Source organism: Suillus fuscotomentosus (assembly GCF_016647785.1).
Source record: "Suillus fuscotomentosus strain FC203 chromosome Unknown F5891scaffold_45, whole genome shotgun sequence".
NCBI classification, from domain to species: Eukaryota; Fungi; Basidiomycota; class Agaricomycetes; order Boletales; family Suillaceae; genus Suillus; species Suillus fuscotomentosus.
This window is the reverse complement of record NW_024539557.1, coordinates 377,637-391,638: the sequence shown is the minus strand read 5'-3', so window position 1 is coordinate 391,638 and position 14,002 is coordinate 377,637. Positions and strand designations below refer to the sequence as shown.

Below are 14,002 nucleotides of genomic sequence, written 5' to 3'. Positions count from 1 at the left end.
ACACACCCGCGCGCGTGGAACAGCCGTTCAAGGTTGCCTAGAAATCTTAGGCTACAATAGATCTAGACATGTAAGCGCACTCACCAGCACAGAATACCACTCGCGCAACCACATCTCCTGATCCTCGAGGAGTTCCGCCTTGAGTTCAGGCGCGGACATCACGCATCCTTCCAGGGAAATGAGGATGGAGGCCCAAGCGGTCAAGAGGCGGTCGGTATCGGATTCCGCGCTAGCGTCGTGCATAGGCGCGTCCTCAGGAAGCCCTTGCGCCACTGGAACAGGCTCAGGGGAAGGAGTAGAGTTCAGCATAGCAACGTTGAAAGTAGGCATGATGAAAAACTGATAACAAAGAAGTCAAGAGATCGCGAGAACGCGTCCATCTTCTTATCAACATCTCCTCCGATTACATCATCGATGCTCGCGATCATCAAAGGACGGCCCTACTCTCGCGATCACCTGATCCCTGTCTATCACCACCTCTCTAAGTCCAAGATCCTGCGTTATAGCACTGAGTGGGGACACTCAGAATGTAAGTCCCCAGGAGATGTAGAGACTCGCGCGTCTCAATGACGAATATCCGGCCTTTAACCATACATTCCTATACATTACAGCTCTACTCCTAAGGACCAGTCTTGCGCGCACTTGCGCGCGCCTTATCCGAACTCGCGCGCACTTACGCGCGCCTTACCTACGCACGCGCTATGCGCGCTTCGCGCGCGCGTTCGCGCGCCTCCTCATAGGTCTTCGCGCTATCGTCCGTCCATCCGTCCCATGTCCTTACTGATTCGCTGGTGCGTTATTTCTATCTTATCCATTGAACTAATAAAATCTTCGGTCCGACATCCGCGCTACTTATGGAAAGTTTATTTAAACTTAGTTATAATTAGAGTTGATATGGTTACTCGGTTCGGGAGCGCGCTCGGAAGCGCGCCTTCTCCATTCTTAAATACAGAAGGGTTTCCTTTAGTTCGGGTACTTACTTTTCCCTTATCTTTGTGTACTGGAAAGTGAATAGATCACCTCCCCACTTGTTATCTGATCATATCCTCCTGTCAATCCTCCACCTTTGCACTCACTCCTCAGTAAGATCTTGCCTCTAACGCTTTAGGCGCGCCTTCGCTTCGCGCGCGCGCATTCTCGGACCTCCCGCTCACGCGCGCATCTCGCGCGCCTTCGCCTCGCGCACGCGCGCCTTCGCGCGCGTTATCTTCTCGCGCCTATTAGCGCCCGCCTAGCTCACAGAGTTTCCCTCCACTTTATTTCGAGGAACTTCTCTCAGTGGTTGTCCTTTGGGTCGAGTCGTTGTCTCGTATCCCGGTCTTGCTGTTGAGCACCCCTTTTGTTTTAAGTGTTTTCACGTATAGTCAAGATTCCTCATCTACACCGGGTGGCGACCCTTCGTTCTCAAGCAGAGGATTACACCTCAACTTTGTCTACCCTACGTAGAGGTCGGTGTGCACCCATACTTATTCAACGGTGTCCTGCATGTTTTGCTGGGACAATGTTTGGGAAACCTACTGCTGAAGGAGGAGATATTCACACTGCCACGGATGGCAACTTCCACCACCGCCATCGGCGCGCAGCAGGGGATTGCCCCCACTTCTATGACCCCACTTATTTCCTTCCCAAAGAGTACGTCGATCACATTGGCCGCCGCATAGAGGCTCAACGTAAAAGGCCTGCCAAGTCACCTGTACCCCTTGTTCCCGATGAGGCTATCGACCAATGTGAAACGGCATATGAAGCAGCTGATGGGAAAAAACAGAAGGCGGCAATGGATAGCTTCGATGATACTGGCATCATGGCGCTCATATGCCGTCATGACATTCCTCTGTTTTTTGCTAATATTGACTCTCCAGGAGAACAGCAAAAATACTCCGTGGCCCTCCTGGAACATTTGTTCTCGTTGATCCCACCTCATGCCACAGTCGTAGCTTTGTATGATGTCGGGTGTGTCCTTGCCCGATCCCTTAGCAAGGTAAGTTCATCTGGTCTCCATTTAGGTTTATTTACTCATCATTTGTAGTACGACATTCTCCCTAGCAGTATTGTCTCACGTTTGCGCTTAGCAACCACTGCCATGCATGCATACGGGCATGAGTGGGCATGCCAGCTAGTGCACAACCCACGGATGTGCATTGGGCTTGGTCTTTCAGATGGAGAAGGAACCGAGAGGCTCTGGTCTCGCTTCGTACGCCTAATTGGTGTTGAAAGGTCGTCATCGGTACGGCTTTTTTGCTCTTGTTCTTGTTACTGATTCAAGTCTTATTGCATGATGTCAGCGTCAGCGCCGTCTCTGGTTGATTGATCGTCAGGCTGCAGCTATAGGATCCGAAATGCAATCCGACTTGGGTGATTGGATACGACGACGCCTAAAGCGTGGTATTAACGACCAAGGAACTGCTGCTCAAGAGGTTCTGGATCAGTGTGAACTTTCCATCAAGGATCTCGAGTCAGAATGGTCCCAACAACGAAGTTCGCAGCTCTCAGTCCGTGCATGTAAGTGTTTTCAGTTGATCTTGAATACACTATGCATTAAATTTGTTCATAGACGCCCCTGCTCGCCTTAAGAAGGAGCTAGATACCGTTTTGACCCTACAGGCCGACCTCGATACCTCTAATACAGCCCTACAATCTACCAGGCTGATGCTTGAGAAAGGAGCTGCCTCGAAAGACACTCTCGGGGCTCTCGAGGCTCTTGAAAAAGGTCATGATCGCCTTATGGCCAAAGTCGAAATTCTATATGCATCCCTCAATATTCATGACCAATTCCCTGAACTAGAAGGCATCAATTTGGACTTTGTCCGGCTTCTTCTGATGGCGCGTGACTTGAAAATGAACATTCGCAAACGGGCAATCGCAAGCTTTTTCAAATGGGATAAACTTGATCGTGTGGTCGGTGGTGCTCAGCAGGCATTAGGTAAATCATCCCTACCCGTGATTTGCAATCAATTAACTGATGTCATTCAGGCACAAAACTACATCAACAAACCCGAAAGGCCATTGCGAAACGCCAACCAGCCCTGTTAACTGCACTCAGGAAGTTTAATACTTACTGCGAACGCTTAGAAGCATCATATGATCCTTCTTGGGGTATTCCTTTACCTAGTCCTCTCCCGACCAAACTTGCAGAGCTGCGTGGTGATCCCAGTCTGATGGAGGATGTGTGGATTACGCCGTCAACGGGACAGGTTCCTCGATGGTTGGAAGATGCTGACGTTAGAGATGGCATCCGTGCACTTCTGAAACGCGAGCGCTGCCGAGAAGAACAGAAGCGACTCGGTATTGAGGCGGACAATCTTTGTCGTTTCTTTGGAGATGAACTTGCTGCACTCGAACTTGCACTCCGCACACCAGGATGTAGGTTCTCTTCATTGTTACAGTAGGATTTCGCTTTCAACACATAGACAGGCGAACTTATATCTGTCTTGCTGAGACAGCGTCACAACCAATTACTCAGACTTCAAACCCGCTGGGCGAACCCATTAGCCTCTTCCCTTCGCTTCACGTCCCGTGCCAAGGATGCGCTAGAGATCGCCATCACTCTTTCAGGCAGTGCCCAAACACCGAACATGCACTGGCTCAGCACAACATTGCTGGAAGTACCCGATCCTGAGGGAGAACTAACCGATGTACAGTTTGCTGAGCCTCATGACCTGCCAGCAGCAGAATCTGAGCATACCGCTCTCGCTGACGTCCTTGAGGGTGATTTGGGTGGAGAAGAGATTGAAGACTTCGATTCGATGGATTATGTCAATGACACTCATGCTGTCATCGTGTGGGAAGCCCCCGAGGTACATCAGTCTGTCGTTAGGAACCGTTTTGATGTTAATCTGACTCTAGGGTGTACTGATGGATGACTCCTACGTCCCACGTAAGGAGGAGTGTGTCATTGTCCCAGGAATAGCTTCCAGAAGGGATCAACCATCACGAGATGGATACCCTCATCAAACCTTCGAGCTGAAGGACATTGCCTTGCTCGCCTCACCTACAGCATGTCTTAATGATACTTGTATCAATGGGTGCGCCGTTTTACTGTTTTCTGAACTGAAAAGTGTCGTCACTGGCCACTGCGCTTTGTTAACATCCCACGACCTCCCTCGCATTCGATATAATGCATCAGATGACATTCTGTGGCGTAACATATCATACACGTGTTACTGGGAGAAAGATATCTGGATTCTTCCTATTCATTGTCCCTCCAATATTGGCCATTGGGTGCTGTGTGTCATTCGCTTCTCCAGCAAGGAATTGCACCTCTTCGATAGTCTAGCCGAGAAAAAACCTTGGAAAAATGATATCAAGGTAAGTTTACTTATGTCAGGGATTTTACGCGAGGCTCATGTACTCCAAGGATGTCATGAAGCTGATTGCTCGCCTCCTTGCTATTGCACGCCAGCAGCATCATCATGTCACAACAGAACTTGACGGATGGATAGCGCGACCATTGAAAGTTAGTAGCAATTTTGAGTCTTTCGGTACATACATCTGAACTTTCTTTTGAGATCACGCCTGTCCAGACCAACAGTTATGACTGTGGAGTATGGGTATTGGCAGCAATTGCCGCTGTCTTCCGAGGACGTCATGTAACAGGACTCTGTGAGGATGATATGCGCCACCTTCGGCATCATCTACGAGCTCTTGTTCTTTCTATACCGTGCAGCTAGATTATAACTATATCGTGTGTAATATATATGCCCATACAACTACTTGTATGGGTTCCGGCCACAAATTATCAAGTCTGCCTCTCGACGATAGTTGAAAATCTTCCTTGCCTGCCATTGCACATAACACTTTGCCATTACCCTGTGCCTTTCACAACCCTGCATGCACGATACATACTCATTGAGCTTATTCCAGTTACCCATCAATTTTCTTTCCGCTGCCTGAATTTCCTGCAGGATGACGTCTACATTCGCTGCTGCGAACATTTGAGCATAGCGTGCCCGGGTCTCTTCTTCCAAACGACACTGTCTGCCATGCATGACATCCACAAGATTGCGGGTAAAGCGAGCCTCATGTGGTGAATTTGGAGGAGGAGGGGAATCGTACGGTGGTGGTTTGTCCCACTGGAATACATCGGACTCGTCAATCAACTCCGACCCAGAATATGCTTGTTGGAACAGAAATGAGTCGGGCAAGGGAAGCGCTGCCAGTGCGATGAGAGATTGGGGAAGTGGTTTTGTATTGCTGAGGGATCCAGAAGTATTGGTCCTCTTCCGTCCACGGAGTTTGGCATTAGCACGAGCATTTTGCATTCGTCGAGCAGCTTTTCCCCTGTAGTTTGTTAAACAATCAGCACAGAAAGATCAATAGAGGGAGTCACCGTTCTGTCCTTGAGTATGAAATCTTCTGTTGGCATAAGGCAGCGTTTTTCTCCTCAAGTGTGAAGTATTTTGCTCTACGACCCATTGGTTCAGTGTAAAGTACTACAAAGCAATGTAAAGTACTTAGTACGACATCACACATTAATTGCTACTGGTTGTATTGCAGCATATTTCACTGCCCATACTCCTTAGTTCTCTTATACTAAGGTGAAAGCGCACTCCATGAGAGTTATCTGAGCTTGTTTCAAATGATATTGGAGCACTGTAAGGCGCTGCATTTGTCTTTCAACTGTAGCACGAATTGTATTCACAATGTGATTGGCTCTAAACACTCTCGGAGGCCCCCGAGGCTCAGCGCTCAGCGTTGACACATCACCCTCAACATCACCCTCAACATCACCCTCGTGAGCCTCTAACATTGTGCGCGGGCCTCCATTACAGCATTTGCGTCAGTGAAAATTTAAATTGTTCTATCAAAGATCCTTGCTTCTTTCATATCGTAAGTAGTATGATACGTTTCAGCATTGTGATTGGTCTTAAGTTTCCTACTCGTCTGCAGACCACCAGACCCCCTGCATTGAAGGTTACCGTGGCGCCTCTCCCCCTCTAGCCACGATATCTGCGAGCCTCTATTACAGCATAGGTGCATCCCTATTTCAAATGTCCGCTGGTTTTACTGACTTTAGCATAACATGTATCTCAATGGAATCATTCCATTCATGTAGGATTAAAACTCCCTGCGCGCAGGAATTTAAACTCCTTGCAATAAAATTAAAATGCTTGCTCTTAAGATCGAGGTAGGTTCTATTGTTCCTCCCCCCTTCACCTTCCTCAAAATCTGACCGTCTCTGAAGGCTAGATTGTGCACTTCCGCTCTGGCAATATCCTTCATCTCTGAATCAACACTCAGACCATCAGCAGCTTTGAACGTACAGTCCCTCCAGACCGATGTAAGTCGTTACAGCATTGATCTTTGAAACCATACTGACATACATCCAGTGTCTACCAATTTTTTTCGCCCGCTTCGATTTTTTTTTTCGGTGGTACGTCCAGTTGCTCCTCACTTTGTTCAATTCTCCTTTACTAACACACTACCCGCTACCCACTCAGCATTCTTGCCCTTTTCTGCTCTCAATTTTCACCATCAAATATCAACGGTGCTCAACTCTGTATGTTCATCCTACAGCAACCTTGCAGCGCATCTGACAATCCCACAGCTATGACTCATACATTCAACGACTACTCATTCCCCCTCGAACCAAACGTGCCACCCCCTCAAAGTTATAGCACCTCGCCTCAATCTATGCATCTTTCTCCCGGCGGAGATTATATTCAGGAACAGTATGGTGGAGGGCGTCGTTCCAAGAGCCCTCTAGTGGAGTTAACCCCTACCAGACTTCGGAGTAGGATCAAGGCTACGCAGCGCGATGTTGGCATAGTCAAAGAGGCCGCCATCCGGCGTCAGGAAAGCTCATTCTCACCCAACACTCTAACCAGTCCCTCAGCGCCCCCAGAATCTGCACCTCCGCATCCTATCCACGATAACAGTGTTGTGGGAGGTGATGCATCGTCTGCTCTTCCTCAGGGCAATATTCGACATACATCTCCACATCCCCATGCTCCCGAGCCTCCACGTCCTGCACCTCTACAGGACATGTTTTACAATCCCATAGAGGCACAATCCAGCGGATGGTTGGCGCAGCAATCTCATTCCTTTGGAGTGATGGATGATGCATCGTTCACGGCACTGCTCATGGAGACGCAGGAACATTTTATGTCTTCTGATGTTGGCTTGGATTTTGCTAACCAGCCACCCTCCTTACATGCACCCTCTTGTGACCCTCCGGTACCTCAAAGTGTTGGAGGAAGTTCTAGCCAGATCGCACCTATGATTACCAATATCATCCCACCAACACCGCTGAAGGATGCTGGCCCCCCTCCTCGTGCCTCCCTGCATGAGCGTGGTGCTTTCATCGATACTGGAAATGTCGATGACTTGCTCTCTAATCCTCGGGACAGCAAAGATGCGCCTGCCTCGACATCAGGCCAGTCATTTGTCCCTGGACGGAAGTCTGCTGACACCAGTTCAATCCTCGAAGCTGCTTTCGTCGAGATTGAGCAATCATTCCTCGAGCTCTCAGGGTCGACATCAATTCCCGTACAGCAAGTCATCAACTGGTTTTTGAAAAGTCGAGGTCGGACGACAGTCAGCACTAACTTCTGGAATCTATACGCTCGCAGTTACTTCAAGGATCACACAGAGCAAGAACTTGCACGAGTTGGACTTAAGCTTCCGGCAGATGGAGGCTCTCCGGGTAAGTTATGATCATATATGTTGATGCGGTACTTACGGTTCCATCGTGAATTTTAGGTATGTCGATTCGGACGAAATGCTATGACCTCTTCAAAGAGGCTTTTCCAGACACATACAAAGATATTCTCTCCGTCCACGATGAGGTAACGATCCTATCCGCCACCCCTCAAACAGTCTCTCAGCGTGGACAAGAGTTTCAAAAATACTACCGAAGGATGTTTAGCATCGTAAGTATACTTCCCTGGCGTCTCGCTGCTCGCTGTGCCCTGATTGTCTTTCATTATAGGCTGATGGCACTGCTGCTAAATTTGGGTTTGAGACCGCAATGGTCATCTGTGGTGGAATTGTCAATCAAGATGCCTCCCTCGGTCAAGTTCATACTACACCAGGCGCTGCAGACGTAAGTATCTTGAGAGTGATATTCAACACTTTGATCGCTAATGCTGGTTTGCTAGTTCTGGAGTATGCGATGCCGAGCTGATGGTGACACCATCATCGGTCACCTCAAAGCTCATGTCTAGTAAGTCTCATTCTGCGTCTTACCATTATCTTTTTCTTACTCATCTTCCAAACAGTAATAAAAGTTCACTGGCAGTGGTAGAAGATGCCTTCGATGACTTGCCTGAAGATGACGAAGAAGCCTCTTCTAAGGATGCTGACCCGATTCCTTCAACTGAAGTTGAGGGTCGTGAGGAATCTCTCCGGTGGCTCAAGAGAGAAATCGTGAAACGAGTCAGTAAGTAGCTATTCTAGTTCTTTTCGGTTCAGTCTGACATGCTCGTTTAGCTGACCTTGGCGGGAAGTTTGCATCTGATAAGAATTTCCCCTGGAAAACGATGCCAAGCTCCTTAGCATCTGGCGGCCTGAACATTGAAGGGTACCCTGCGCACAAGTGCCTCATGCCGGGTGAATCTCATGATCCGACGTCCAAAAACAACAAGGGGATAGGTGTATTGACGTATAAAGAGGTTGCAGCACTTGTTGATGCTTACAAGGCTGGCACTATGCGCGTGGTTAAGTCTTCCCATACACACAGTAAGTTTTGTCTCTATTCAGTAGCCCAATTTTAACAATGTTTTCGTAGTGTCCTTGATCGAATCAAAAATGCCAGTTATCATCGGGGAAGCTCCTCCGTCCACCTGGGAGTACCCATGTGCTCGTCGCATGTTTGCTGATCGGCATACAGATTATAGTGGCCCGGATCGCGTGGGGACAAGCGCCGCACAGACCAGACTCAAAAAAAATAAGGCATCAAAAGCTCGTGATTTTGAGCATCCAGAGGGGGTCATGTATCCTCGCCTTTCTGCTCATCCCGTTAAGTTCGCTGCCAACGGCATTGCTAGGCCACCCCCTCCTTCTCGTCCCTTTAAGGTCGTTGCTAGGCCCATTACCAACCAACAAACTCCCCCTCCCGCTCGTCCCTTTCAGGCCGCTGTTAAGTCAGCTGTGCCAATGGCTTCTAAGGCTGCCATGCAGGAAGTCATCGAACTCACATCAGCTTCGGAAGGCTCGAAGGACGCAACAGCAGAGGAACCAGACACTGAATATGAAGATGATTTACGCGGGAATAAACGGAAATTAAAGTCAGGAAATTCCTCCCGGACGTCCAAGAAGCGTGCTTCCTCAGAGGCTATCATTGAACCAAAGAAGGAAGGTGTGCGTTTCAAGGCGAAACCACTGAAACCATCTCCTTCCGATGCCTCTCCATTGAAGGGGGGTCCGCTGTCACCATTAACAGTGGGGTCTTCTTCAGTTGACGAAGAACGCTCATCTGGCAATGAAGGTTTGTGCTACACGTGTCATATGTCTTTCCTCGCTCACCATCTTATTCAGCTGCCCAGCCAGTTCGACCTGCAATTCGCATCCGGGACGGTACTTCCAAAGTGCAGCCAAAATTCAAGGGTACGTATCTGTTTTTGGATTTACTCGTCACTGACTTGTTTACTACAGCACTCCCAAAACCAAAACATGTGGCAAAGGAATCACGGACAGCCATGCACCGTGTACACCGAAGGATGTATACGGTCGATTCGGAAGAGGAGGATGCTCCAGGTCGAATTGACTCGGAGGTTACAGCGGATGCTGGAAAAGGTGCTACCACGCTTGCAGACCCTCAGCTCGATGCTGCAGCTCAGCCAGTGAACCCTACCCCGATTACACTGGCCTCTACTACAGAGGACAATGTCTCCGGGCAACCGGAAGTCACGCCCAGTGTGGCTTCACAACCTCAGAGCTCTGAGCCACCCCAACCCTCAAACAGTACGATCCAGACAACGTCTTCCCCTTTCACACCTAGCAACGAGGAGAATGGAAATTCCCAAGCTCGATCTATCAACCATCCATCTTCACGTCCTGCTGGGCAGATGCCCCTTCCACAGCCTGAGCCGCTTCAGACTGATATTCATATCGAGGGAGCCGAACACTATGCATGTTCTCCATTGTTTTCACGTGAGGCTCCCATCCCACGTGAGGCTTCTTTACACATGCACGAGCTTCCCAGTCATCCTCGTGAGCCTTCCGTGCCACTGCGAGAGCCTCTGCTTCGTCCTCGCGAGCCTTCCGTGCCACTGCGAGAGCCTCTGCTCCATCCTCGTGAGCCTTCCGTGCCACTGCGAGAGCCTCTGCCTCATCCTCGTGAGCCTTCTGTGCCATTGCGAGATCGCTCTGTACACCCTCGTGATCACTCTGTGCGCCCTCGTGAGGGACCCTCCTACTCACACGATGATGCTCACTATCGTGATGCACATGACACACTCTATGATCGCAATGGTCCCCCTCGCACCCATCCTCATCCTTCTGGCATCCTCAATCCACATGGCCTTCCACGCACCCGTAATATTGAAGAAGCTCGGTACGGTCGTGCACCCATGGGATTCAATCATCCAGGCTATCCTTCTCGTTACGGCTTGCCTGCTGAAGGATATGACGACCGCTATGATGACCCTAGGTATCCGTCAGACTCCTACTATCAAGACATGCGCAGTCATGACCGGAGGTACTATGGGGATAATAATAGATGGGCAGACCGCCGCTGATACCTACTAACATTTCTCTCTCGCCCTTTTAGTGTAATGACTGTCATTTTGTTACCTCGTGCATTGCCTCAGATTGGATGTAGTACCTCCTTCTGAAAAACTGTTTTAGTGAATTCTTGTATATCACGCCCAGCCAATGTTATGCCCGCAACTTGCAAGCTGCCTCCTGAGTTCTCGTCCCTGATGATAAATTTTTCGTCCAAGAATCCCAATCCCACTGTATCCTGGAGGTTCGCGTGGGGCATGGAATGCAAATAAATTGAATTGCTCTGAACTGTGGTACATGGTTCAAATGTATGAATACTATTATTACAGAGTGGGTGGGGGTGGAGCCTTCGCCAGAGGTGTAGGATGAAGATGGGGTTGCTGAGAATGAGCCAGGGAAGCCTCTCGGGAAGGAAATGTTCATGTTGGACGGCTCATTGACGGATGAGGTCAGTTGAAGTGTTTCGTTTGAAATCAGGTGCTTCAAAAGATTCGGATTAGTGTAAGATGCTGTGGGATGAATGAAAGGAATCATACCAGCCCTTCTCCTTGTCGAGCGTGTCGCCCATGTTCTTTGACAACTTCTTGAATTCGTGTTTGAACTGTTTGTGTTGAGCGACAAATGCGAGTTTAAGTGTTGGGTGGGCAGGAAGAGAGTGAAAATTGACTTATGAGTCACTAGGTGGTTCGTCCGGTCTAGTAGGGTCCCATCAAGATGAGGGAAGCAGGAGGTTTCGGTGAGACCAAAACAAACTAAGTGTTGACATCAGCGAAAATGAGCACAAACCGTCGAAGGTGGGGTATAAAATTTATAAAAAAATTCAATTAACAGATGAAAGAATGCATAGTCGAAGGATCGAACTTAAGAGTCTGCCAAAATCACAACACCACTACCACTTCACTACCGTGCCTCTGACTACACAGCGTGCCCATAATATATGAGGGCATTTGGTGTTCCATTACTTCGTCCGTTGATTGTCAACAAGGCCATCGATCATCAACGGAATCAATTATCGATGGGCACACATCTTCTCAATGTGTTATCGATGTCGTTCCTCTACACGCCTCCCTCTTTCTATACCTTCATTGGATTCATGGATTTTACCCAGCTCGACTACATGCTCGAGCGTATGGCATCGCGCTACAAGGTGGACGCGCAGGAGGTGCTGGACAAATGGTTGGAGAAGCGAGAGGTCCGTGATCCTGAGGGATGGAGGCTCCTCGAAGGTATACCTTGCATCGTTGGAGGGTTGACGGCGCTTCTCGGTAAGTGTCACAGTCAGATCATAGTGTAGAACAGCTAAATATGTTACAGGGACCCTCGAAGGACGAGGGGGAAACTTCCCGTGGAAGACCCTACCTACCGTTCTAGCCCGTCGTGGCTGTATCCTCGAAAACTACCCAGAAGACGTCCTTATGCCCGGCGAGAGGCGTTCAACCCTTGCAAAGAGCAAGGGTATCCACGACCTCACTATCCATGAGCGCTTCAAACTTGCGAATGCCCTCAAGAATGACGCCCTCACCGTTAAATCGGTTGCAACAGACGCTCGCAAAAGTCTTACGACCTCACGTGTCCCCGTCATTGTTGGAGAAGCGCCCATAGCAAATTCTCTTCACACCCGTGGGCGACGAGGGTTTGCCAATGGACGGATTGATCGGTTTGGCCTGACCCGTCTGGCCAACGCTTCCTCTTCAAAATCTGGCGCCACATCATCTAATCGGCGCAGACTCCGTGTGTTCGTAGAAGTCCCACTTGCGCCACCCTCCTGGAGGTTGAAGGCGATTCAGCAACGTTCACCGGTCATTGAACCCGATCATAGCGACCTTGTCCCAGAGATCACCACTATTAAGGACGGCACTATTCATGATGAAGACGCAGTCAGCAATGCCACTACCGAGGACGAAGGAGAAATAGATGAGCTTTTCAGTTCGCAGCTGCAGGAACAAACATGATCTGTGAGCCTCTCGAGCCTCCCTCTGATGTTCACAAATTAATGTGACCCTCAGGAGCGCCTACTCGACCCTCGCAAACCTCCATTACATCCTCACGAGCCTCCCGTCACGGCATGTACTAATCATTGATATGGCACAGCATTGAGAGGGATAACGAGTGTATTTTCTTCTTCGTGGTTTGGATCTCTTATCGTGTCCGTTTCACGTCCATGTCTTCTTTGAGTTGTTAATGTCTCTGTCCCTTTCACACCAAATATATTGTCTGTCGCACCATCATGATAGTATTGAGATTCACTGTGTTCGAAACATGTGTGATAAAACATATAAACTAACTATTTTAAACAGCGAGGGTGCCGCATGGCCTCGCGTGGTTTATACCTACCCTCGCGAACCTCTGGGAGTACGGAGGCAGTACACTAAGGAAAGGGCATGGACCTCTTGCGGCAATTACAGGGAGCCTCTATGGAGAGGCATACCTCACAGGTGGGTTTGCTGCAACATAGAAACCCCACCTGATAGATCGTGAGACGGGCGCTTAAGTGCTGCCAAGGGTGTGTTTTATGGCATAATTTGAATGCTTCCTGTGGTCGTCTCGAGGACGATACCCGCAAATTAGGCTATTTCTGGCTGCGCAAACTGATGCTCTGTGGGCACCATACCAACTCCATGATGCAGATCGAAGATTCTGCGCTTATCATTGTTGGCAGCCCTCACTTGGCCAATCAAAGTCATATTCCCTCCAACTCATTTTGATGATCCGAGCGTTGGACGGTAGTATAAATACCATCGCCATACGTCTACCAAGTTCACCTCTCACCTATACCCATTTTTTTCTAATATGACCATAGTCTCGAATGATCCCACTTGGTGGCCGGTCATCAATTCAAACCGTATTTCCAGCTATGTTGCAGGTTCGTGGAGGGCAGTCGCATGTTGAAGCGGATGTCTCAATCTAACCTTGACTTGGTTTCGTAGTCGCCTCCGTTATTATAGTGATGTATGATTGGGGTGAGCATAATCATCTCAAAGGACTGCTGATATCTTACAAGTATCTTCAGTACTTACATTCGGACAAGAGGTACGTCAATGCTATGACTGGAGCAGCCATCTCGCTAAGAATGGTTTTATAGGTCGAATTAGTCTGGGTGAGCAAAGTCTCATGTTAGAGGAACGCAATGAAAATAAAAATAAACTCAATTATAGAGGCAACGCTGGTCCCTAATGACAGTTATGTATCTCGGTGTATGTAGCTTGTTTGTCACGGTTGTCATGTCGTGCTGATTTGAAAGTATCCTAGGTGCGCTACCTTGAAATCTTATCTGCTGCGTATGTTCGAAAGGCTAAACAGTTGGTGTTGTGCTAATCGTCCATCTCCTAATCAGCCTGAC

At 48.9% G+C, this 14,002-nt stretch overlaps 2 protein-coding genes across 2 annotated transcripts; both read left to right on the top strand.

Moving 5' to 3' along the window:
• Positions 1-8,928: 8,928 nt before the first annotated feature.
• F5891DRAFT_982584 (uncharacterized protein) lies at positions 8,929-10,676 on the top strand (the record flags this gene model as incomplete). The annotated part of the gene is made up of 3 exons (XM_041377223.1): positions 8,929-9,424; positions 9,475-9,543; positions 9,592-10,676. 3 exons carry the CDS (start codon positions 8,929-8,931, stop codon positions 10,674-10,676), a joined length of 1,650 nt encoding a protein of 549 aa, XP_041223194.1.
• Positions 10,677-12,029: 1,353 nt separating this feature from the next.
• Positions 12,030-12,359, top strand: F5891DRAFT_924453 (uncharacterized protein; the record flags this gene model as incomplete). Its single annotated transcript, XM_041373845.1, has 1 exon — positions 12,030-12,359. A coding segment is annotated over one exon (330 nt), but the record flags the coding sequence as incomplete, so codon positions are not given.
• Between the last annotated feature and the right edge of the window lie 1,643 nt (positions 12,360-14,002).